This window comes from Pleuronectes platessa, chromosome 11, assembly GCF_947347685.1.
Source record: "Pleuronectes platessa chromosome 11, fPlePla1.1, whole genome shotgun sequence".
Classification (NCBI taxonomy): Eukaryota; Metazoa; Chordata; class Actinopteri; order Pleuronectiformes; family Pleuronectidae; genus Pleuronectes; species Pleuronectes platessa.
In genome coordinates this window covers 12,135,245-12,161,307 of record NC_070636.1, presented here as the reverse complement: position 1 = coordinate 12,161,307, position 26,063 = coordinate 12,135,245, and the positions used below count along the sequence as shown (strand labels likewise).

Sequence of the window (26,063 nt, the reverse complement as noted above, 5' to 3'; positions counted from 1 at the left end):
AAGCAGTTAGCTCACAGTGGTGGAGACATGAATGTTTTAAACCAGACTTATTTCCTGTTAAGGGAAAAACCCACCCTGAAACAGAACTCCCATGTATTATTCAAATGTAGTGGGATGGTTCAGTGTGAGCGACTGTCTCCCCTCTGGCCTCCCAGGAAACAATCAGCTCTATGTTGAGTGGATACAGAGGGACTGTAGAAAACTGAGTGCTGTGTTTACAGAGATTTCCCTCTATCTTTATTTTTTGTCATTTTTTTAATCAGAGGATACAGTGTGACTATAAATGCACCCACATCTCAGCGTGAGCTCAGTGGTCTGTGATTACACCGAAGAGAGCAGACCCACTGTCGTTTAGGTCTTCAGCAGGGAGCCCATGAGGGTCTTCAGATCTGGAACGCCGGTCTTTTCATCCCCACTGGGGGAGGTTAAGCATTGAAACAACATGAGAGTAATGGGAATCCTTTGGAACAGTGCAGTGATTTTATCACACAGAGGAGCAGTGACCGAGTCCCACCAAACTATTTTCTGCTCTCCAATCATTCTGAGTCACCGAGAGGGAACTAACAAAAACACATTTTTAAAGAAGTTGTCAGATTCCGTGAGATTTAGACCTTGTTCACTAGACACTTGTCTGTTTTATGTCCACATTTCAGTTTACGACCCAAGCTTGTAGTTAGAAACTGGTGTTTGATTAACGGCTGAATAGTGTTGCTCATGTCTAGTAAAGTCATCTCTACGCGTGAAACCAGCAGTGCTCGCTTTACTTTCAGTTTGATCATGAATCAGAGCAGATTTAATTCAGATAAATGCAGCTTTATTTCTTAAAATATGAAGCAAACACTTTAAAAGAAATCTGCATGTGGGATATGATTCTTTAGGCTTGAAAATAAAAGACTGCAGTCAAGAAATAAAAATGCTTTATTTCTATTCATTGGAAACAAGTCGTATATATAATCATACATGTTAAAACTGTACAGCTACTGGTTGTTAAAAATCAAAGTCTTTTACAGAGAAGACCAACAAGTCTCACAGCATCTGAGGGGGATTGGTTTACATCATCATAAAAATCATGAGTTACACTGATTCAGCAGAGAACTCCCAGACGTCGAATGATCCTGTTTAATGATCAGAAACAATCCAGTTTGCATTGAAATCGTTGAAAGGACTTTAATTTACATCTATGTTACAAACATTAACTCACATTTACTCTGAACGATCACAGTAAAATCTGGAGACTTTTTTCATTTTAACTGTAGTGATGATGATCGGTAAGTTAATAGAGAATAATATTTTTAGGTTCTAACCAAGGAACAGTGACCTGCCAACGTGTCCTGGAGCAACACCGAGCCCCTGGCATCCATTTTCCTCACAATAAATAATACAACATTCACAATCCACTTCTTTCTCCGCAGCAGTTCTCAAGGTCTGGAAGAGTGTTCAAGAGAAAACTAAAATAATCCTGACAAGAAGCCATGTTTCGGAATCCATTTTCATCTCAAAAAAGGAAAATCTGTGACACTGTTTGTTTGCATGGTTCCATTACTGCAATATTTGTATTTCAGTGGTTATTAATCAACATTAACAACAACAACCTAATATTTATTAAAAATAATACATGAAGGCCACTTCAGACACTAAACTAACATTTCATTTGCTCTGTCTGTTGTTGTAACATCACTGTCCACTGACACTTCCTGCTGCAGATGAATGAAAATCCCTGGTAAAGCTAACTCTAAAAACCCACAACATCCAAACAGCAGCATCAGCTAATTCGGTGTTAAGGCCCTGGGTGTGAGTAACTGTTCATCATTCTGTCCTTCTGTACTCAGCGCTCGCTCTTCCTCAATTCAGCTTATTTGAACATGGAGTTGAAGCTTCGTCCGATGATGAGCCGGCGGATTTCACTTGTGCCTGCCCCGATTTCATACAGCTTCGCGTCGCGTAGGTATCGTCCCATTGGGTAGTCGTTGATGTAGCCGTTCCCCCCTGTTGACAAGTAACGTGCAGGTTAAAGACAGTGTGTCACATCTGTCTGAATCAAAGTCATGTGAAGAGGTCAAACTATTGGTTTTCTTATTCGACGTACAAACCGTTCCCCTGTGTCGCTTTTGAGTGCACATACATTCATGTCAAGTCAGTTTCTCATATTGCATGATTACATCATGTACATCAGTATGCACGGCTTGATAACCCACGTGTGTTAGTCCCTGAAGAATGATTTGAATAACAAATCATATTTTACCAAGAGGCTAATTCATTTACATACATAATGCAACTTGATAAACACATTATCAGCTGCAGTATGTAAATCTCTAAATATTTGAAATAAAGACTTAAAAGCAAAATAAGAAACAGAATCCTTCACAATTAACTAAACATGTTCATTTCTTTGCATCAATTAATCCATTCTGTGTACTTAATACTGCATACTAGGGTACACAGTATTACAACATTATGTTGTCCAGTAAACTGTCCGTGTACTGGGCAAAATAGGGTAATAAAATATGATGTGCTCATATGTCAAGTGTAAATGGAATCATGAATATTAAGAGGCAATATATCAGTTGATAATTTTCATTAAAATGAAGTTTCAACACAGTTTAGTGGGAGAGTTGACTAAACTCTTTTTACTTTGCACCCTCTTTCATTACGCCTGCACCACAACGTCAGGCTAACCTGTGTGTGTGATGCTATCTCACTGGAGCTACCACGAGCAAATCTTTCTACAGTCAGTTGGTTTTGGATAATGGTCATTTCATTTCATTATAAATGATATTCATATTTAGCTGAGACAGAAGAACATGGACACAGAGAGAGAGAGAGAGAGAGAGAGAGGGCACCAGGCAACCCAGTGCCTGTCTATTAACTTATTGACAGAATTATTAATATATTAAAAGACTTACCCAAACACTGAATACCATCCAGGGCAACCTGAGTGGCATTCTCAGCACAATACAGAATGACTCCAGCACAATCCTGCAACGAAAACACAAACCAACACAGTCACGATGTGCAGGTGTGGTGAGGGAATCAATTTGGAAAAGGAACAACAACATGCTGAGGGAACATCTGCCTTAAGCAATGTCCTACAAAGGAAGCATTTTTCAACCTTCCTTCAATCGGAGGAAGGTTAAGTTTCAAGATAGAATAAACTACACAATATTTTAATACAATATGAAAAGTTGAGCACATTGACAAAACCTGACATTTACAGACAGATGATGAAAAAGAAAAGTTTCCACAAACCTACAAATTCTTATCTGCCATTACAATCAGTGTTTTTTAATCACACTGAACATTAAAAGGGAGAAATATTCCAAATAATTTGCAATACTTTTAATACAATGATTAATACCAAATTAACACAACAATATAGCTTTCAAGCTAAAAGACCTTAAATTAACATTAATAACACGTTTACAAAGTTTATTAAGAAGAAAAAAGCCTACGAATAAAAATGAATCAATCTTCCAAATGCATTTCAACATTTGTAACTTTTGAGGGCAAATTTTACATGAATCTTTCATGTTCTTAAAAGTGTTCTGCAGGAGCAGATGAGTGAATAGAAATCCTCTCACCATTGAACTGAAATGTCCTTTGTCACAAGCGCGGGCAACGTTGTAGACATACTGTCGACAGGAGCTCAGTCTGGTGTACATGTCGGCCATCTTTCCTTGCATCAGCTGTTAAACAGATAAACACGCACACACAGTTTCAAACAGGTTATTTGAAACTTTCAAATTCTTCGCTGCCAAATTCAAAACCTGAGAATTTATCTATAATAAAGTGAGTCTATATATTTGACTGTTAAAAATGTACAACATTGTAATAAAGTGGATGCTGAAAGTCAAACCTGAAATTCCCCAATCTTCTGTCCGAAAGCTTCTCTGACATGTAGGTAGGGAATGGAAAAGTCCAGAACTGACTGCATGATGCTGCAAAGTAATAACGGTATGATAAACAATTCAGTCTCATTTACTCGAATATTTGATAAAAAGTCCCATAACGTAAAATACAAGAAGCCAAAAACAAAAACGTATCCGATGTCTGTCATGAGCTGATTTAGACGGGCACTCAACTTTTTTCAACGGTTTCAAGGAATTGTTTTGAAGGGACAATTGGTGAGAACACAATCTAGTTCAGTTACTCCGAACATTTTACAGAACTTGTCCTGCCAGTCTCCCAGTAACAGGTCAGAGTGAGCCCATGTGAGAATCCAGCAAGAAAATGTGCAGAAAATTACGAGAGTCAAAAGCTTTTGGCAATTAAGCACCGGCACCGCCATGTTTTCGAAAAAATCACTTATTTAAATCAAGAGTGATGAAACAGAGATTACCCACAACACATCATGTTTCATGTGTGATTTTAAAAACGTACCCAATAGGTCCCGCTGCGAGCACCAGCCTCTCCAGATCTAAGCCGCTCATCATCACATAAACACCTTTATTCAGCGGACCCAGGATGTTTTTCTCTACAACAAACAGGGGGGAAAAAACATTAGCTGTGAAGAAATGAGCCAAAACAAAAACTGATCTCTGATTCTAGAGTTTTACACAAATTGACACAAGGCAGCGTTGGCATTTTAACACCCACCTGGGACTTTACAGTCTTCAAAGACCAGCTCGCAGGTGTTTGATCCTCTCATGCCGAGTTTGTCGAGCTTCTGTGCTGTAGAGAATCCCGGCATTCCCTAAAAAACACACAGATTCATATATGAACAAACACTGATTATAGTTCTATGATTCCTGTCACTACCTAACTATTTTACACCACTACATGTTGTAACAACGACTGTTTGGGATACGATTTGCTCGGCTGGTGCTCAGAGCCCTTTTTGAACAGAAGAAGTTATCTGCAGTAACTAAGTCGTGGTAACTTAAGATAAACTAAGTGAGGAAGTGTCAAAACTGCAGCATAAAGAGTTGTTTGCCTGTTTATAGTTTGACGAAGCTCGACTCATTATGCAGAACCCCAAACTCAAGAAGCTGTTTTCGTTGCGGTAGTGAACGCCGTGGTTGTTGCTGTCATTTACATTAATGAGCCCCAGCCTAAAGATGTGGAGAGTTGTCCACTAACCAGGAATTTCAACACCTGGCGCCTCCAGTCTACATTTCCTGGCCAGACACTGAATGGTGTGTGAATGGACGGAAAGGTGCTGTATAAATATAGTCCATTACCCTTATTAGCCCATTAATAAAAAAATTATTAAAACTAAGTGTTTCACATGTCCAAGTTGCACCACTGCAAATCCTTGGACCGACAACAACACAACTGCCAAGTTCAATGGATGAACAGTTTTTGGGACAGGCAAATTACATACATACATATACAGTAGAGATTCCTCACATTAGTTATTTGTACAACAATATACAAGGCTAATCAGCAGAAGAGAGGACAACATGTAAAACTCATTACATCCTGAGCTACAAGTGAGTCCTGGCTCAAAGAATAACTCCATACTGTACTTCACTGCATTTACCTTTTCAATAATGAAAGCGGTGATGCCTTTTTGATGGGCCTCTGGATTAGTCTTGGCATAAACTATAAGGACGTCAGCATCTGGACCATTGGTGATCCAGAACTTGTTGCCATTCAGGACATAGTAGTCGCCTTAAAAATACACAGAGTCAAAGGAGAGTTCAACAACAGCGTTAAGAGAACAAACATACCATTATTACTCAAAGGTGAAGGAGAGGAGACGTGGCTAGAGCCTGTGATTTTGGTTATTTAATATGCAACTACTCAAACTATTTTAAGCCTTCCCATTTGCAGACAGTTAAACAATAAATCATCTCATTCTGGAAACATCTCAGTCTCTCTTATTAGACCAGCACTGCACTACCGTTAACCTCGGTATGAACAACAGCTTGAAAATTAGTATTTACGAGGCATGAACTGAGGTGTGGCCACTGAGGATCACTTCCTCACTGGTTCACTGTGGAAGCACAGCAGCACATTTTCATCTCTGTGAATATGTGCACCCCCACCCACACAAAAGTTCCTTTTTTGTAGCTTGTAACACTGACAACTTCGTCCTCTACAGCCTACCAATGCTGTTCATCTACCTTTTCCCTTGTGTTAAATTTATTCACAGTTTTCTTGTTCAGGAGATCATTTGAAACTCATGTTTATATATTTGCATCCATTGTTTCCATTGGCTTTGGGCCATTTAGTTGCTTTATAGCAGTTCTGTCCGTTTATTGGTATTTTGGCTCACACTCACTCCACTGAGTGCAGCAGTATGTGGAAATCACTGAGTCAGTTTTTTTATGGGAAAATACAAATTACTGATCTCATTTGATTCAAATCAGACAAACCTGGTGAAGTCCTTCAGAGGAATGTGCGCTTCAAAAACCAAACATTACTTGACAATGTTCTTCAGGGACTCCATTATCAAGCTCTGGTAATAAAATGTTTCAGCGCACATGTGGGTTTCACTGTATACAGAGCAGCGGTTTCGATATCCTACCTTCCTTCTTGGCCCGGAGTCTCATTGATACGACATCTGATCCAGCGTTGGACTCACTCATGGCCAGCGCGCCGACATGCTCTCCTGTCATTAACTGACAACAAGAGACGCCAGAGGGGAATGAGGCATTACTTAATTTTCTTTAATCAATTCGTGCTTTTTATAACAGTATGAACTGTTTTGGTTCTGACCTTTGACATGTATTTTTCCTTCTGCTCTTCGTTTGCGTGGCGCACCATCTGGTTGACACAAAGGTTTGAGTGGGCGCCGTAACTTAGAGCAATGGCTGCTGACACTCGCGACATTTCCTCCATGACAATGACATGATCTAGGTAGCCCAGTCCCGTGCCCCCGTATTCCACTGAAAGAGATGAGCAGAGGAAATAAATGCTTAATGTTAAATGTTCAAACAGCAACAAAAAGAGAGAAATCATCGGGCCGTGCTTTGATTACAAAAGTGAATAGGATTCATCCCAAGCCATTAACTTGATATTTGTTACCTACACCCAAATTAGGTATAGGTCAGTGTAATGCAACAACTTCCAAAGACAGTATATTGTAGAATCATACCTGGAGCAGTGATCCCAAGGAGCCCCATCTCCCCCATGTCTTTCCAGAAGTCCTGGAGAAAAAACAATGCAAGGAAAGTTACCAATACAGAAATCCGGCTCCACGAGTCCAGGTGTGGGTATTGATTAGTTTTTGAAAGAGATTACAGGAGGTTATAGGTGCACTTAATCAGTTTCAACTCACCCGCATTCCTGCAAATTCATTTTTCTTGTCGATCTCATCCGCTTGAGGTGCGAGCTTCTCTGCGAGGAATTTACGCACCGTCTGTCTGAGCTGTGCAAAACACACAAAGCAAATTAACTATGACATGTCCTAAAAACACAAGCACACCGTATACTGATGCATTCATTTTGGCAGCGCAGTAGTACACCTATTATACCTTCCTCTTGACGGATCCAATATGCATTGGGGAAATATTTATGAGGGCTGGGTTCGATTCCATTTGATTTGTTCGAATATCTATTTAGTTAACGATATTTCAGTAAACAATAATTTTGCCTGGATATGAAAGAAATTCTCAGAGAACTAGAGCTGTAAACTGTGCAAGGGAAAAACTCTAAGTTAGTGCAGTCTTATAAATATTATGGAAGGCCCTTCACAATAACCAATGGTGCTCTTGTTCCTCCCATCTTCAACGTGTCTCATAAACTCTTGAGCGAATCGAACAAACACAAAGTAAACTTCAGGACTGTTCAGGTTCCAATAACCTATGATCTGTGTCTGTGTTTATTGATAGAGTGTAAAGTGAGCCCAGGTCATACCGTTTTAAACAGGGAACTTTATAATAACAGTATATTCTGTGTATCTTCTGTTATAAGTAAAGCAGTTCTAAACAACAACAACATGAATGTAAGTGGAGTTCTCCTTTCCTAACTCGTCACGTTTTCTCCTTCACGTTTCCTTGACCTCGTCAAGAACTTATATCGGGCTCAATGACTAGTGGTCAGACAAGGAAACTTTTTGCACTTCACGAAAGCAGCCATTGTTTACGTTAGCAAGCTAGCCCTTGTTAGCAAAGACAACGTAGTGGTAAAACGTCCACAGTTAGCTAGCACGTAGGTTAGCTTGCATGAAGGACTGCTAGCTAACGTTATGTCACCACGTCAGGAGCCCCCTGTGATTGAATAACCCTCCGTCAAAACGCCATGAAACCCTCCTGTGATGTAGCTCAGTAGTGAGCGACCTCTCTGTGGTTGTTTCTACAGCAAGTGTCTCCTCTGCACCATTATCTGCACTGTTTGTTTCGTGCCTGGTCCTGCCAGTGTGACGAACCTGGATCTGATCGTCGGTGAGTCCGTTCACCACGTCGTCCACCGGGATGGTGGAGCCGGCGCATCCTCTCCTCGCCAACGCGGACACGGACAGCCTGGACCCGAGGCGGAGGGCGCTTCTGACGGCGAACATAGCGTCTGTTGTGGGAAAGCGAGAGTCAGAGGAGAGCAAAGTACATGAAGAGTAAATGGCCTCAAGACACTCAGGGGTTAGCTTCACCACAGAGGGAGAGAGGACTCACTCTGCCGCCAGTGGTATGTAGTACCGCCACCTACTGGACTGGAGGGTGGCCCAACAACCAGCTCAGTACAGCTGACAGATTGATGAAGATTTCGTTGAAAGGGATCTATTGGCAGAAATCAACAGAGGTTGATTTCTGGGCCGTATAACCGTATTTCTATTCACTGTACATATTATGTACACAATATATTTCTTTAAACTGTATATACCGGTTTAATAACATTTATATTTTTTATATATATTGTTGTATAATTCTATTTCTTTATATTCCTTCACCCAAGTACTGCATGTTACTTATGTGATGTCCTCTGCTGCTGTAACTTTGCAAATTTCCACATTGCGGGACTAATAAAGGACTTCTTTTCTTAACTTATCTTATCTTCATTTTATGAATTGTTGTTTACTTTACCCTAGAATGGACCCTTTGGATTGAAATACTTATATTTACATCAGGCACGGGTCCACTATATGGAGGCTGCCATGTTTATTTACTGTAGCCCAGACAGAACAACCTAAACACCTTTGAGTTTTTATAACAACTGTAGGCTGGCATAGGTTCTCGCTCATGTTTGGTGGGGGTATTCAGATGCAACATGCAACTTCACCACTAGATGTCACTAAATTTTGAACCTTTAAACAAGGGTTACATTTAGCATTTTTTTCTGTCCTGGAACCATTTAGTTAAGAGTATGCAACATCGTCAAAATGTAGGTTTTAGAGCTACATGTTGGCTTAAATATACCCAAGACATGGCCTCAAGGTGAAGAGATAGAGACCATGCTGAGACCATGCTGTCATATCATACTTTATTGGTAAACAAATACGGAAAAATGAATATACTCAGTAATGCAAATGTTCTACGTAAAAGGCATAAATTCAACATTTGTTTCAGGTCCAGACCTTAGTAGACTGATTAAAGGCCCAAACCCAGGGTCACTTTACACCATAGACTGATAAAGACCACGCGTCTCCACTACCATTATCCAGAAAGGAAGCCAAAATATATTGGATGCGAACGCAACCGTCTGGCTCATTTAAAACATAAATGTGTAAATATGTACTATAACCATGCCAACATCTTCATTTGTTTATTTATATATTTTGTATTATATCTATTGTTGCTGAACTTGATGTTCTCTTTCAATTTCTATCTTTCATTTGATTCTTTGATTGACTTTAATATTGTATTTGTTCTTTGGAAACACATGGCAGTGTCATGCCAATAAAGGTTATTAAACTGAAAAAAAAAATGAGAGAGAGAGAGAGAGAGAGAGAGAGAGAGAGAGAGAGAGAGAGAGAGAGAGAGAGTTAGACAGAGTGAGAAAGACAGACAGAGTGAGAAAGATAGCCAGATAGAGAGAGCCCGGGGTAGATAGCGAGAGAGAGAGAGAGAGAGAGAGAGAGAGAGAGAGAGAGACAGACAGACAGACAGACAGACAGACAGCGTGATATAGATAGAGAGAGATAGAGAGAGAGAGAGAGAGAAAGAGAGAGCGCGAGAGAAAGGGGTTCCCCTGTGCGTCATTTCGCACAGAACAGACATTGGTATTTCATGTGTGAAGCCGCGGACATCAACGAGGAAGTAGAGCAAAGCAGCGTCGGAACAACAACATAAAGTCTGAACTCTGTCAAAGTGACATGATCAGATTTAAAGGCTGGAGCGTCTGAAGAGTTGCACTTCTTGCTGTGCGCCCGCACGGTGGATCCAGCTCGCCAATGCCCAAAGAGTGCAGGAGAAAGAGCTCCAAGGACTCCGGGCTCCCAGGGACTGGAATAAACGAGGGTCCCCGCTCAGAGCGAAGAACTGCCGCCGCGAAGTCCCCGCAGCTCTGCGATGATCTCCTCCACAGAGCCGCTCAAATCTCACCCTCGTCCGCAACCGGTGCGCCGCCGACTGCAGTGATGGATCAGCGCCGGGTACCGCAGGTCACCATCACCCCGGAGGGAGGCGGCTGCTCCCGGGAGATGCGGCAGGAGGACTGGGATGACGAGGTGGTCGGTAACTTGCGGAGGAAGCTGTCCAACTCCTCCATCTCCTCCACGGGCTCCTCTGCCGTGGAGTCCGAAGATGACTTACTGAGTGACAACGAGAGCAAAAGCAAAGGCATCATCGCTCTGGAGCATCTGGTGGACACTGGAGAGGTGAGTGAGCAACGTACAGACAATGATCTGGTTACTGTGGACTTTGAGAAGTGGTTTACAAGCGCATATATCCGCTGTAGTTTGTGGTAGCCTGTTTTATAACATGTAAAATACAACTCTCTCTGTCCCCTGCTGTCATATACAACCATGCATGACTAGGTCAACCACAGAAAAAGTCTTGTCTATATCCTGGGACAAACACAGCACCACGCTTGACCTCCCCCGTGTGCAACTTTGCAAATCAGCATCCTTTATAGAATTACAGTAAACAGCTGAGGTTTCAAAAAGAAGAAACAACAGCCAGCAGAGTATACTTCCTCTCAGGAGACCTCTGGGATCGGTTTGACTGCAGAGAGGCGAGACATTTACAGGCTGATGATACTTTTCAATTCAAGTCAGTTCAGTTTTATTCATTTAGTGCAAAATCTCAATATTACAGAGAGCCAAAAGTTCCCACAACAAGCAAACACATATAGGCGACTGTGGAGAGGAAAACCAACCCCTCAGAGGGGAGAGAGGCCGGGAACAGTTGTGTAACTCAGATTTAAGTTTGGTCTGACTGGTTAATCCAATGGAAATATCATAATGTTTGAGTAGTGTCAGATATACCTAGATATAGTCAGAGATACCTGCAGAATGCTTTCTTACAGTGAGCTCTTGGGAAGGATATTCCATAGCGAGTAAATCACTTTATTATTACAGCATATATGTTTGTATCTGTCCCTTGATTATATGTGTTGTTTAAGACAAGGAAAGATATGAGTTCTTTGAGTTCATGTAAAACAGACGGACTAAACAGCCTTTGAGATCCCTGCCAGAGAGCACGCAGGAAGATCGCCAGGAAATGTGATTGTCCCCATTGAAATCATGTTACGTCTCCTCATGTTTAATGGCTTATCAAAACCTCTCACATCACCTTAATGATCCCGCGGTGTGTGAACTGAAACCAACACGGTGTGTATTGCTGATGAAAAGCCAGATCCCCTTTGTTGTGTGCCGAGCGTCTGGAATGCCTCTGACACAGTTATGCTTTTATTGCACATAGTTTTATCTATCGTCCACGACTTGACTTCCCATTGCACACGTTGAAGATAAAAACATCGCTGCTTTCATGATTTATTTTGTATATGATTCTTTCTCTGTGGCCTCTATTAAACCACCCTTTTTTTTTTTTTTTGCTGATGTCTGTCCTGCAAATGACACACATTAATGTGCTTGAGTCGCATGTGTTGCATGTTAAATGTCAGATCAACAAGTCGTTAAATGCTCATGTTTTGGCACTGCAAGCCCTGACCTTAAACAGAGAGTGTGCGTCCCGCCCTCAGCACACAGGCCAGTGGAGAAGCATTGGCCTTTAGTTCAATAAACGCTGAGGCTGCTATTTGTTTGCCTTTGACATTCTTGGCTGATACAGTTTTACTCTTGTCCCGATGAGTCGCCTCGGTCCCATTGAACACGCTCGCGCACACTGTGTTGTCATGTGCCTTTCAGAAGCATCAATTCAGATTTTCTACGTTTAGAGTTGAACAGAACAGCACATGCAGCTTTTACACAGTCATCGTCCGTCCATGTGAGCTGTAGGGAAGTTGAGTGTGCTCATAGTGAGTCACCTCCATGTTTCAGCCCTTTTTACTCTACAACATAATCTGCTTTTTGTCTCAACTGTCATCACATCACCAAGACTCAGATTCAGACTTCATTGTGTGTGCTTGTCTGTGTGTTTTATGTTTCTACAACTTCTCCTTCCCGTCTCGATACAAGGTCTGTAGCTGTCACTCTGTTTGAAACAAACTGCAAACACATTTTCTGTTAGGCCTGTGTGTTCATAATGTGTGTGTGTCACGTTTGTGTTACCTCTTTATGACATTTTCCAGCATGAACACTGACCTTTTCAGGACCAGTGGACCTCAAGCTTGGTCGTAATGAGGCAACACATAATTTCAGAGGTCCTGGTTAATGTTAGGAGTAAGATGTGAATTATGGTTAGGGTAAGGTTATAGGATTGGGCATGAATTTGTCAAGGTGAATGTTAGGGTTAGGGTTAAGAGGGTAAGGGATAGGGTTTCAGAGAGGTAGTTCACAATGAATAGAAGTCAATGCAAAGTCCGAATAAGGATGGCTGTACAAACACTGGTGTGTGTGTTTGTGTGTGTGTGTGTTTGTGTGTGTGTGTGTGTATGTGTGTGTGTGTGTGTGTGAGAGACTGTGTGTGTGTGTGTGTGTGTGTCAGAGCTCTATCGGTCATAGAAACACAAAATGGAAAGATGTTGATTGTTCCACATCTGAAAATAGGCCCTTTTCTATGCTCTTGCCCATTCAACCCCCACACACACACCCACACATACACCCACGCACACACAAATATTTCAGCACAGGCTAAAATGTCACTGTTATAATGTTTTTCGTGGTCAGGAGCTAATGTCAGCCTTGACTTTTGACATTTAACAAAGGAACCACTTCAGAAAGTAAGAAACATTTCTTTATCAGGCCCTGTTTCAGGCCTTATAGTGTATATTACAGATCCAACCTGTGTGAACAGGGTGAAGAGAGTTTAAATGGAAAACACAACAGAGCAGAGTGAAAACAGACAGAGGCAGCTGGACAAACTGGCTCATCACAGCAGTGAGATATATCTGAAAACCAGTGTGTCACCCACACCACAGGCCCGGTGTTGGAAATGAGGCATCTGAAAACAAGTACTGACACCTTGCCTATGGTCCTAATCAGCTTATTCTAAGTTGCGTGAGTCAATCAAACTTAAGTTTGAGTAATACTTGAGTATTCATTCAAGTACTTTCAAGTAGGTGTTTTCTTAAAATTTAAAAGAGCATATGTAAATTTAATTTAACTAGTGTGTCCCCCCCCCCCCCAAGGAAATCCGAGATAGATAGAACCAGCGTAATATTTTTTTCTTTCCTGGGCCTATGAATTGACTTACAGCAACTCAGATTTGCCTTATGATTCTGTAGACGCCTGTTGTTCTATATGATGGGAACCGATGAATGAATACCTAAGCAAAGCATTTGAAAACCACTTCCACCGCTGCAGCTTTTGATACACTCCCTATGTTACATAAGTCAACTTTTAGCAAACCTGTTATGTCAAGTCCTGACTTGACAGTGAAACCAGTATGTGTTATCAGTTCAAACTCATCAAGGCTGGCTAGGGGAGCAGGGTCTGAAGAGCATGACGTTTCCAAATCAGGCTTTGTGTGGAATATAAATATTGTCCAGAGGGCTTCAGGGTCATTGTATTCACATCACAACTCCAGGGTTCGAAAGGGCGGTGTAGGGATACCAGAAATGTACACATACTTGTCCTTGAATGGCAAATACCCCATGCTCTTCATTATGTAACTGTCCAAAAGTCAACAAAAATAACAATCCAATTATTAGCTTCTCTTGTTAAATAGTGAAGATGATTCAAAAGAAATGTGCAATACATAAATTCATATAGATTGCCTTCATTTACAATATGGGAGAACCCTTTTAACAACTGCTGGAGGGAAGACTCAGAATGATAGATATTTGGGACACATTTTTAAGCAGGAAAGAATGATGTCATATAATGAGATTTCTGCAGTATTTACATTAGAAATCTATATTGCAAAAATGTATGTCACGGTATCTTCGCCACAGATAAAAATATGGATAATAAACAAAACCGGATGTAACAAATAGAGGTACAGTATCCAAACTTTATAAACTTGTATTACTCTCCTTCTGCAATGACATAGATAAAATCAAATCCAGTGGGAACTTGATCAGGTGAAACACCTACCACTGGAACAATGGGACACCATAATAAGACGCACATATTATCTCTCAAAATACATTCGAAACAAACTAATACAGTTGAGTATTTAATACAGAGCATATATATACCCCACAGAAGGTGAACAAAATGAATCCTAATACGCCGGATTATGTTGGCACGGTCGTGGTAAAAAGGGATCACTGACATATATTTTATTGCACTTCCTAGAAGTATGGGAGTTACAAATATGCAGAGTTCTATAATAAATGAAGACGTATCCCCAGAAGTATGCTGGGAAATAAAATGAATGGTTTACATTCCTATCTGTAAAAGGAATCATACTTATGAACTGGAGAGTGAGAAATCCTAATTAAATAATCGGCTGAAGGACTTCATAGAACAGAACAGCCTCGGCCCTGCAGGACCATTACAGAGACAATGATTTACAAGGGCCATGGACACTTCTAAAAGAATACATCATTAAGAGACATTTAGTTTAAGGCTATGTTTTATTTTGATTATAGATCAAATAGATATTAACCCTGTAGGTAGAGCAGAGAAGCACTGTTATGAAGGACTGACTGATGCAGTGTACTCCAAGCAAATAACTATGTTTCATTTGACTGTATATATTTTGTGTGTAACCTCTTTGTGTTGTACAGTCGAGATGAGTGTATCTGTTCTTTGTCTTGTCTATTTCCGAACAAAATGTCAAGGAAAAAAACAACCTCAGAGCCCGGATCTTAGTTTCCATCCTCTCTCAGTCTGTGGATAATGCATTTCAGTTCAACATGAATCCAGACGCCTGTTTGTTTCTGTGACAATGTGATCAGGCACAAAAACAGTGTGTGTCTGCATTAAATGACGAGCAAGACAAGAGAAGACTTGCAGCTATGAGGCAAATGTTGGTTTGTGATAGTGCGATACCTTCATAACGTGATAGGGTCAGTAAACATTAGCACTAAGTGAAGCATATCACTTGACATTTAAGAGAGGCCGGGCTGACCACTGCGGAGTTCTGCTATTAGTGAGCCATGTGAACAGTGAGACACTCGAGTGTTTCACTAACACAAGAGTCCCTCTTTCATTTCCCCTTTCGCTCTGAGCACACAAAGTGACATGATGTGACCAAGGCCTGAAGTTGGGATTTAAATACATGTACGTTCTAAGTTTTCCTGTCAGCGCTGAAGAAAGTTATTTTTTCCCTTCCTTATATTGATTAGAAATGTAGAAATGTCAGCGTTAAAGTATCTGGTGAGATCTGGTCATCTCTCTCGGAGGGAATAAAACAGACCGTCCCCTGTAAGTGAGAAGCACCACTGTGTCTGTGAAATCTGCAAGCTGTCACAGTGTGTCCCTCAGTGTGTGTGTTTGTGTGTGTGTGTGTGTGTGTGTGTGTGTGTGTGTGTGTGTGTGTGTGTGTGTGGTGAGTCCTGAGAGACAAAAAGAAGGTGAAACCAGGGATGGCAGGAGATGAGCCCTTAAACAAACAACCATAAAAAATTAAAATAGAAACTTTACTTTATTAAAAGGTCCTGACCCGAACCCCAATAGATATGCAAAAATGAAAGCTATCGCTGTGAAAGGCAGGCAGACCAGCAACCCGATTGCAATACACCTGCATGCTAATGTGTAGTGTGGGTGTAAGAGTGAGTGGGATGTGAGAGGCCAACCACATGGCTGGTGTTTATTTGGTATTAAAACCTTTCCCCTTAAATATATAATAATTTAATCAAAGATGTCAAGTGCAAGATGTTTCCTCTTCAACCTTAAATTATCTGTAGCTGTAAATTCACACTCCTGATGATAAATAGCCGGTTTAGGGGGATTTACTCTGTGAATCAAAGTTGTGAGTCCATCGCCACAACAGACTGGAGATGCTGAATAGAGATGTAGAGAGCAGATATGAGTTTCTACCGAAATGGCATTTAACTGACCCAGATCGTAGGCAGTGGAAAACCAAAAGGCCTGGCATCAGATATACTGGCTCAAACTGCTTATGTGATCGGATTTCTACCCAGTCGCTGTATTCTAGACCAAAGTCAGCAAGTTTACAGCTCTTCTTGCTGTTATCAGGTCGTCGATGTGAACAAAGACACACAAACCTCAAACCATCGCTCGATTCTACACAATTGTATTCTGATCTGTTGTAATCTTTTTTCCATCTGTTTTCTCATGTCTTCTCCAGAGCAAGCCGTGGTGGAAGTTAAAGGCGATCGTTCAATGGCCGTTCAGCGTGAGCCAGAGGAGAAAACTGAACTGGGTTCAGCTCGCTGGGCATAAAGGTATGACCTGTTAAGATTGTATCACAGACTACCCAGACCATCAGACACTGTGTGTGACACTGTGGGTCCTCGATGGTAAAAATCTGATATCCTCGCCTCCTCCACTGTCAGTATGTGGTGTGCAAGCTTAGACTGGTTTCTTTTTGGTATTGTGTCATTTTTGGTGTGTGGGAACTCTATGATAAAAAAAAAAAAAAATGGGAGTATATGAGGTCACCACATCCGGGATGGGGATTAGAACAGACACAGCAGTTGCCAAATGTGCACTTTAACATTCCCATACACAGGTACTGTAAGTACTGTATTTCCATTGACAGTTATATTCAGAGGCCGTATATCTTAAATGCCTGTTCCTCCTGCTTGGGAAAGTTGGAATGTTGTTCTGCGTCTGACTCCAGGTAACTTCAAAGCAGCAGATGAGGGCTCGATTCTGAAGAAGTTCTCAGAAAACGAGATGCAGTGTTTTGAGAAGCTGCGGGACGACGCGCTGCTCGCTTTCGTTCCTGCTTACCATGGCGTCGTGGAGAAGGACGGGGAGTCTTTCCTCCATATGACCGACCTGCTGGCAAACTTTGAACTTCCCAATGTCATGGATTGTAAGATGGGAGTCAGGTAAGGGAGTAAGATTTCATTTATGTACAAGTAGCAGATATTTTGTCATTATTTCTATTACTTTTAATTATATAAAAGCAACAACACACACATGTTTGTTTTAATCTCATTTCTGCCAATTTAAGAAGATAATACCATATCATTTTTCTATATGCATCTGTTTTTATTTTAGTTAATCGTGTTGTGTTGAAATAGATGAATGAGATCAGTGCAGTCTGGTGACAGTACGTGCTGCCTGAAGCATTTTTGCTCTACAAGGGAACACCTGCTGTAACTGCAGGCTATATGCTTGGCTTCCTGCCACAATGGGCGTAGTGCCTTGCTGAATTGTGTGCACAAGCACAAATACACACACACACACACACACACACACACACACACACACACACACACACACACACACACACACATGCACACACACACACCTGCAGGGTTGGACACCCATCCCTGTGCGAGCTGAACTGAGTTAAGCTTACGCAAACAAACAGACATGCACATACAGGTTTTATTTAATGTAAACTTAATATTTCTGTGTGTGTTTGTGTTATCAAGGCTGCACATATGCCACATTTACATGCTCAGGGTGTCCCTGGAGACTCCCCTTTGTCGAAGATTCTCAACCACAAAGTTACAAAACCGCTTACTTGCAAAAAGTCACACTCAGACTTTTAGAGTTAAACGCTGCACGCTGGAGTCTCCTCTCAGCTTCCCTCCGCAGCACAGAGGAAGTGTGGCTGACAAACTGAAACTGAAATCCACATCTGTTTGCACATGATCGCCTGGTACGAATGCGACAAGAGTAAATGTGTTGCTGCACATAGCTGTGCAGTTCTGTAATGGAATTATAAGCCATTTTTGCAGCAGTCTTCACTTTTGTATGAGATAATAATATTATAAATATGTCAATATCAGCAACATGTTCATTTATTTCTCAAATTATTCAAAATAATTAATGGATCTAGAGGGGAAAAAAACAGACATGTTTTAGGAGACTGATATTTATGAGTGTGTGAAATTTGGTGCAGCTCCACATAATAATTCAAATGTGGTTTTACCTGTTGGACATGTACAGAAATGTATCAGCCATCTTCCTTCTTAGTAACTTGGTTATACAAACCCTTAAAGTAAATAGTAGTGGTATTAAATAATGGTAGTGTGTAAACAAACGGCTCCTGCACCTCAAGGATTATTCTTTCCTGCTGTTTCAGGACGTACTTGGAGGAGGAGCTTGTTCGAGCACGGGAGCGGCCCAAGCCGAGGGAGGACCTGTACAAGAAGATGGTGGAGGTGGACAGCGGAGGGCCGACTCCCCAGGAGCACGCCCAACGAGGGGTCACCAAGCCGCGCTACATGCAGTGGAGAGAGACCATGAGCTCCACCAACACCCTGGGCTTCAGGATCGAAGGGATCAAGGTAGAGGGAGTGATACGTCCATATATTATTATCATGATTAACATTAACAGGTTAATCATAGTGCTCAAGGAAGATGAGAGGATTTCTGGGGTGAATTTCCAAACCAGCCTGGAGATGACTAAATAAGAACACGCGTGTATAGTTTTGTGAATGCAGTGTGTGCATTAAACATTAAGGAAGAATTAAATCTAGTTATAATAAATCTAAACTTAAAGTATCATAGTGCCGAACGAGAGGGACACTATTAGAGAACAATCCTCCACCAAGGCTGATGACATGTTAAAGAAATTGAAAGAAAATAACCCCTGGATCCTCTCGATTAATCCAGATCTGCTCCGGAGATTGAACAGGTTCTTACTCAGGTCATGCCCCACAACTCTACTCACTTCCACCGAATTTGATTCAGTAGTTTCTGAGTAATCCTGCCAAATCCTGTAAAACGAAAGGCATTGAATACAATAGAAGGGCACATACCTCCGCCAAGGCTTATTGGGAACCAAAATTACATTGACATGTTGGGGCAAGTCCCCTGGCACTGTGGAGTCTTCCAACACCAGCCAGACAACAGGCGCTCACCGGCACCAGACTCTCAATCCCTGAGATCGACACTTCAAAGATAAATTCAGTACCTTAAACATTAATCTGCCCTCTACACATCTTCTCACTGGGCCGTCTCATTACAGTGTCCCCTGGCAGCTCAGCCCTCTGTCTTCTCCCTGTCATCTGTCTCTATTCGTTTGTGGCAACTCTCTCGCTGCCACAGATAAAGCAGGGGAGCGATTGTCTAACTGGAGTCAGCTGTAGTAAACCCTCTTGCTGAAGCCTGAGCCCCCTCAACACCAGGCCCCTCCCACACGAATAACACCCGTAAACACAATAAACAATAAACACAGACAAAATATGAACTGAATAAAGGTCACGTTTCTAAAAAGACCTATTTTGCTTCACAAAATCGAGATCACTATCTAGATCCACACAAAATTCCTCTCGTTCACAGACGTTAGCATCCTACAGATGTCAGATTTTTTTCATAAAGAAAGAAATTCAATGGAGAAAAAAAATGGAGGAGAATGACCTTTGTCACAATATTAGGATCCAGTCACACATACCGGCAAATGTTTAAATGGGGAGAGAAATGCTTTGGTTCCTGTGGCGAGGTGAATCACAGTGTGGCTTTGCATTGGTGAACTTTGACCCGCTATATTTGCATTGGCCAATATTTTCAAATATGTGACCGCGCCCTTAAAGAATGCTGCCCTGCCCGTAATCCTGAGATTTCCCACCTTGCCAACCAAGTCAGCTGCTCCTTATCAGCTCTTCTCACCTATTGCCTGGTTTTACCTGCTACCAACCTCTGCTGTCAAGCTCAGTGTCGAGTATTGACTTTTCCTACACGTCATTGTGTTCTAGTTTTCAGTGACTGTTTAATTTCTTTTCATTCTTAAATTGAGGCTTTTCTCTCTCTTTAGAAATGTGACGGTACCTGTCAAACTGACTTCAAGAAAACCAGATCGAAGCAGGACGTCATCCATGTGTTCGCCGACTTTGTTGGCGGGAACGTTAACGTCATGGTACGTGCACACATATATCATATATACACACATGTAATGACACCAAGATATGCTTAGCTATGCATATACAGTACTGACAGCATTAGACATTCAACACTTCAAAAACTACGAACACCCATATATAAATATTTTTGTACACCCAGTCCTTACACATCATTCAATGATAAATGAAAACAACCTTCACAGTGTTTGAACTGCGAGAGCAAGCCACAGAGTAAACTAATCCACAAAGCACAAAGTAAATATTCACGCTGTGGTTATGTTTGAGTTTTCTGTCATGCTGGGGTTTCCCAAATATACACTGTGCCTACACCCATGTTAATATTTTATGAAACGCCCTTACTATTGTTTTCTTGAAATACAGAAGTCTTACCTGAGCAGACTGACGGAGATCCGGCAGGCCCTAAAGACATCAGAGTTCTTCAGACGTCACGAGGTGCTGATTCTTCTGAAGACGAATGCTAAATTAAAGAAAAACAAACATGCAGTTCCATATGTGATCTCATATGAGGCTGAAATATATTGTATATCAACTGAAACTACACTGGTTGGTGGAGGCATAGGCATTAACTGCAGGGCATTATCTGTAATTTATCAAATAAACTGGTAACGATTCAATGTTGCATGAAGAGATCAGAAGTCATTCATTATTCAAGTTTATCCTTTGTCACCATTTTTGTGATAACAATGAGCAGGAGAAAGAAATGCAAATGTTAATGAATGATAAACCCTCCGTCTTGTTCACAGGTCATTGGCAGCTCTCTCCTCTTCATCCATGACCACAAGGGCAATGCACAGGTCTGGATTATTGACTTTGGAAAGACCACAGCTTTGCCAGAGGGCCAGATGTTAAACCACGATATTCCCTGGAAGGAAGGCAACCGTGAGGACGGTTACCTGTGGGGGCTGGAGAACCTCATCCACACACTGGAGACTGTGAGCCTCAGGGGGAACGGTGACCAAACCTGTTGCTCAGTTACCAAAGAAAATAACCAGATGGTAGAAACAGATGGCCTGTGACCTTTGACCTATGAACGCATGCAAAAAACTCAAACTATTTTAATGGACATCAAATAGAGAAAATCCGCCCCCCCAATACCTTTCAGGGGGGGTTTCAACATATGTCAATATAATTTGAGGTCTCTGTATGAGTTTTGTTAAGCAATTACGATGAGCTCCTGCAGTAATCCAAGGATCTGGCTTTTACCAGTTCAGGTAATAGGGGACCATATTGGGCACTGAAAGGTTTGGTACTAACACTGACAAAAAAATACACTGAACTGAGAGGAGCCCGAGAATTTGTCGCTAGTTTGTGCAAATGAACTGACACTAATTCAGCTTCCTGCAACGTGAGCAGAGGTGAAAGTGAAGCATTTTTGTGACCTGGTTAGAGAGATGGAATTTGCTTCAGTCAAGGTAAAAATTCAGAAAATGATATCAAGGAGTAAATCACAAACTCAGGGACACCTCGGATCATAGATTGTATTATTAAGATGGACGGCATGTCCCAACTTTCTCCCACTATTCAGAAATGAAGCCAAAATATCCCAGTTACTTTTTAAGTTTAGTTCATGTCCCTAACATGGATAAGGTGAGTATGGCTTCACTTTCTGGGAGCTGTAACGTTGTCCATCTTTATATAAAGTCTAGGATTTATACTGTCAACCTTCATGTTACAAACCTGGGTGTGGTATCCAAGCACAATTTATTTTCTGTAGAGACTGGGTCATAGCTCGTATAATCATACAACTACAACATTATAACACATTGTCAGTATAAGACTGTATTATCAGTGTCACTGTTTTGTTCAACTGTTATGTATTCAACTGTAATTGATTGCCTATCAATTCATATTTCTGTTATTGATTTTATTCATGTAATCAAACTTTGTGTTGCTGCAGATACACTGCACTGTTTGTAACAGCCCATTCTATTGGTTAATCGGTATATTAGAAGAAATGTGCAAATTAAATTAATGGAAATACACACAGAATGAAAAGGGACATTATTTGATAAAGATTAAAAAAAATGTCAATAGTAAAACACTATTTTCAAGTATTTTATACATTAGTCGGGACTGAGTTTGCACCTGTAACTGTTACCAGTACAAAACTGTGGGTAAATAATGAAACTTACACAGTTGAGATAAATATATGATGATTTATTTGGGGCACATTAAGGTAAAAGATTAAAGTGTGAAAGACCGTATATTGCATAGAATGTCTTTGCACTGTTGGTTGAGGTTTAACACAGTTGGCTACTTAAAGAATAAAGAAATCAATCCACCAGGCCTTAAAAAAAATATATACACTGTGAGCAAGAGGTGCTTGTAAAATAAATTCCACTGAAATCAATATTTGTTGTTGTTGCAGAAATTTCTCACTAGATAACAAACCAAATATAGGGTTAGGAAATCGATGGCAGCCAGGTAAGTGAACATTTCTGAATATGTTATTTTCAAGTGGACCGTTGAGCAACTGCGATAACAATTCACTTATATCAGCAAGCCAGAACATTAAAAAAAACACATTCTATAAGCTAATGAAACCCTTATATACTGTAAATGTTACCGTTCATTCAACGATGTAAAAAATAATCTATCAACATGTTTAAGCAAAAAAAAAGACACATACTAGAGTACAACTTAATAAATCGATTAAATAAGAATAACCTGAAAATATAAAATACAGAACAGAGACTGAGATACCTGCAGCAGCATGTTTGGTATTTCAGAACTGAACACCTCCCCCTGCTGAGTAAAACAACCGCAGCAGCAGATGCAGTGTCGTGTTCCGAATGGCAGTGATTAACTACGGGTACAGATTCATCACAAACAATAAATGAATACAAATGTCAAATCAATGACAAAATGGCTACAAATGCAACAGGTTAGTCCAGTGTAAGGAAGTGAGTACAAAAATAGCGATAGCGATATTTTCACAGCTGCATGGTCATCATCAAATTCTATAAGTTTGTACATTTATGAAACGTCAATACAAGGACAAAAATCAAATAAAAATAATAAAAATGTATGTAGTTTCTGAAAAAAAAATATATAGGTCATCGGCAATTTACTAGAGTTGCCTGCTAGCCTGTAAAACTCAAGAGTAAACATGTGACACCATGTTTATTTTAGTTGTTTAAAATCGTGAGGTTTTAGACGCTCAACGTTTTTAATTTCCTTTTTGTACAGAATGAAAAAATGTATAACGTCTTAAATAATGCATCTTAAACAGGTGCTGGTAGGTATTTAATAAATGGTTACATTTGTTTCCTCCTGTTAACTGGTTCCCCCATAGCCAGCGTTCAGTTAGCTTAGCTTAGCACAAAGACCAAAAACAGGGGGAAGCCGTTAGCCTGGCCTGCTAGCCTGTAAAGCTTGCTAATAAAATTTGTAACAAATCAAAACACCAAACTTGTTTTTAATTTAGTTTTTTTTTAGATTGAAACAACTGTGTAACGTGCAAATGAATGTGTCTAAAAAAGTTGCTGGTAAGTATTTTTTAACTGGTTCCCCTTGTTTCCAGTCGCTAGCTTGGCAAAGTGGCTGCTGGTTGTAACTTCATATTTACAGTACTGGCATGATCTTCTCACCAACACGACCCGTGAGACTGAATGAAAGAAGGAAACAGGCAACGACAGCTAGCTGTGAGGGCCAAGCCAGCGTCGCTCACAGCATCGATCCAGACGTTCCACAAAGCAGTCAGAGAAAGATAAAGGAGGCCATGTCCGTCAACAATCATTCCACGAACGTCTACAATCACATTACTAAAATTCCATCTCGGGCAACGTGAAAAGAAACTCAGCCAGCTCCATGACAACTGAGCAAACTCAACTTAACAGGAAGTCCGAGAGATGAGGCCAGCAGCTTTGAAAACACCTCTGAAGTGGACATTGTGTCGACAGCTTTGGTTTCAAAGATCATGAATTCACCTCCAGGCACAGGTTTGTGGAAAAAACTGACAATTACAGGAAACATGTTATTGCAGTAGCTTTGGGATCATCTGTCTTCACATTATTTGGGATGAAAGCAAATCAGATTCTCGTTACTAGCACTACAACTTCCTGTACGCATGAATGACAATACAAATTAAACAAAATCGTAACTCCATACTTCCTATTCTACAAAAGCTATGTCTAATTTGAGATGAAAACGATCCCCTCCCAAATAGCTGATGTATTTTTTGGCTTGTTTTTGTTAATATACATCTGAATACAACACATTTTCCATAATACTTTTGCCAAAGCTATTGTAACAAAGGATATAGCAAATAAAAACACAGGAGTCTGACTAAGACAGTCCTCACCAACAATGTGGAGAAAGTGCAGGTCTGTGTGTCATCCAGTGTTTGAGCTTCAGTGTTCAGCTACCAGTGTATCAGAGGCAAAGGAAAAAAGTCAGGCACTGGCTCTAAGTATCACAGTGCAGTTGAGTGTTTGTGTGTGTGTAAGGGTTCCAGTGTGTTTTCCAGCATTCCAGGAGCTCTGAGGATTCGCTGTGGTGTCTGTGGCCGTTTCCTCGTGGTCATGCTTTCTGTTCCAGAAATCCAGAGCTTTACTTTTAGTGTGTGAGAGATGGGGCTCCTGGTGAAATTGTAGCTTAATAAAAATCCAGATCCCTGTTATTATGAGCTGTTTCTCAGATTGGGGTAACGCTGAGGTCTTCGGACAGAGAAAAACCTGAGTCACGGTCACGTGTGGGTTTCTCAGCTTTGGTGTGTCTCCTCACGTCCTCGTGGCCATAGCTGGCGTGACGCTTGAGCAGCAGTTTGGGCACACAAGAGGAGGGGGCATGGAGGCTAAACGTCAGTCCCAGGCTGGTCCCTGAGGAGACACCCGGGGCTGAGCTGGTGTTTGCGACGGCTTCTGAGGCTTTGGGTATAACAAGGGGCAGGCTCTCTGCCTCATAGCTTTGCTCGTCATAGGCATAGTTGACATTACCACAGGGGAAACTCTGGAGCTTAGCCAGGTCCATGCCAGCTTTCATGGTCCCACCTACTGGGGTCTTATTTGAGGATGAACTCTGGGCAACTTGGGGCTGGCAAGAAGGGGATGAAGTTGAGGAAGTGCAGAGGCTGGAAGGGCTGAGGTGGGAGCTGCTGGTGCTTTCACACTCAGCCTCGTTGCTCTCTAAAGCTGGGCTGCAGGAGGTGTTGGTGGACGTGGAGCTGGAGAGTGGCATAGACTGAGTATGAGCCAGTGTTTTCTTCCCTCTTAAGTTTTCCAAAACCCAGGAGCTGTATGTGGGGTTCCACAGGTTTTTGGTCTTGTTCTTCAGCCTCTGGCTCCCTGAAGAGGAGCTGTTCCTGGAACAAGGTCGGTGGTGCGGAGGCTCAGGGTGGAGCCAGTGGCTTCCTGCTGCTGCTGCTGCTGACAAACCAGGGGCAGGAACAGGCTCAGCCCAGGACGGCTGCAGCGCCTCCCGGTATGATGTCACCTCCTGGTGGACAGGTTGGATTCTCTGGAGGAGTAGACGAGGTTTGGTGGGCTGTGGAGGGAGGGGAGTCTGGCCTAGGCCCAGAGAGGAGAGCCCCAGCTGGGAGGGGGTATCCTGGGTAAGAGGGTGGGACACGAGGAGCGGTGTGAGGCTGCTGGAGGTGAGGTCAGAGGGACGGATTATTTTGCAGCTATCATCGTCTGTGTTGGGGCCATATTCCACTGGCAGGGGTGTGTTGATCACGTCTGGGTCCTGATAAAGACAATTTAATGAAATGAAAATGATGAGAATCAACA

At 41.5% G+C, this 26,063-nt stretch overlaps 3 protein-coding genes across 3 annotated transcripts in view; 1 reads left to right on the top strand and 2 right to left on the bottom strand.

The window, feature by feature from the left end:
* Window positions 1-900: 900 nt before the first annotated feature.
* Window positions 901-8,540, bottom strand: ivd (isovaleryl-CoA dehydrogenase). Its single transcript, XM_053434846.1, has 12 exons — window positions 8,312-8,540; window positions 7,223-7,312; window positions 7,040-7,091; window positions 6,661-6,830; window positions 6,470-6,563; window positions 5,480-5,610; window positions 4,594-4,690; window positions 4,378-4,471; window positions 3,854-3,935; window positions 3,579-3,683; window positions 2,904-2,976; window positions 901-1,986 (listed from the first exon to the last, which is right to left on the bottom strand). The coding sequence occupies exons 1-12, from the start codon at window positions 8,441-8,443 to the stop codon at window positions 1,853-1,855; spliced, it is 1,254 nt and encodes a 417-aa protein (XP_053290821.1). The 5' UTR covers window positions 8,444-8,540; the 3' UTR covers window positions 901-1,852.
* Window positions 8,541-9,866: 1,326 nt separating this feature from the next.
* Window positions 9,867-22,684, top strand: itpka (inositol-trisphosphate 3-kinase A). The gene is made up of 7 exons (XM_053434843.1): window positions 9,867-10,693; window positions 16,638-16,734; window positions 17,133-17,346; window positions 18,555-18,759; window positions 20,229-20,330; window positions 20,695-20,766; window positions 21,078-22,684. The coding sequence occupies exons 1-7, from the start codon at window positions 10,268-10,270 to the stop codon at window positions 21,348-21,350; spliced, it is 1,389 nt and encodes a 462-aa protein (XP_053290818.1). The 5' UTR covers window positions 9,867-10,267; the 3' UTR covers window positions 21,351-22,684.
* Window positions 21,078-26,063, bottom strand: part of ltk (leukocyte receptor tyrosine kinase) — a 54,022-nt gene continuing 49,036 nt past the window's right edge. Inside the window, exon 29 of the mRNA XM_053434845.1 lies at window positions 21,078-26,019. Coding sequence (XP_053290820.1) covers window positions 24,970-26,019 — 1,050 coding nt within the window. The 3' untranslated portion in view covers window positions 21,078-24,969. The remainder of the gene's footprint in view (window positions 26,020-26,063) is intronic.

Coding starts and splice junctions, on each gene's coding strand:
- itpka (XM_053434843.1), top strand. CDS start 10,268: ATGCCCAAAGAGTGCAGGAGAAAGAGCTCCAAGGACTCCGGGCTCCCA. Junction 17,347..18,554: donor GATTGTAAGATGGGAGTCAG/GTAAGGGAGTAA, acceptor CTGCTGTTTCAG/GACGTACTTGGAGGAGGAGC. Junction 20,767..21,077: donor AGTTCTTCAGACGTCACGAG/GTGCTGATTCTT, acceptor TCTTGTTCACAG/GTCATTGGCAGCTCTCTCCT.
- ivd (XM_053434846.1), bottom strand. CDS start 8,443: ATGTTCGCCGTCAGAAGCGCCCTCCGCCTCGGGTCCAGGCTGTCCGTG. Junction 6,564..6,660: donor AGGAAAAATACATGTCAAAG/GTCAGAACCAAA, acceptor TCTTGTTGTCAG/TTAATGACAGGAGAGCATGT. Junction 4,691..5,479: donor CCGCTTTCATTATTGAAAAG/GTAAATGCAGTG, acceptor TGTGTTTTTTAG/GGAATGCCGGGATTCTCTAC.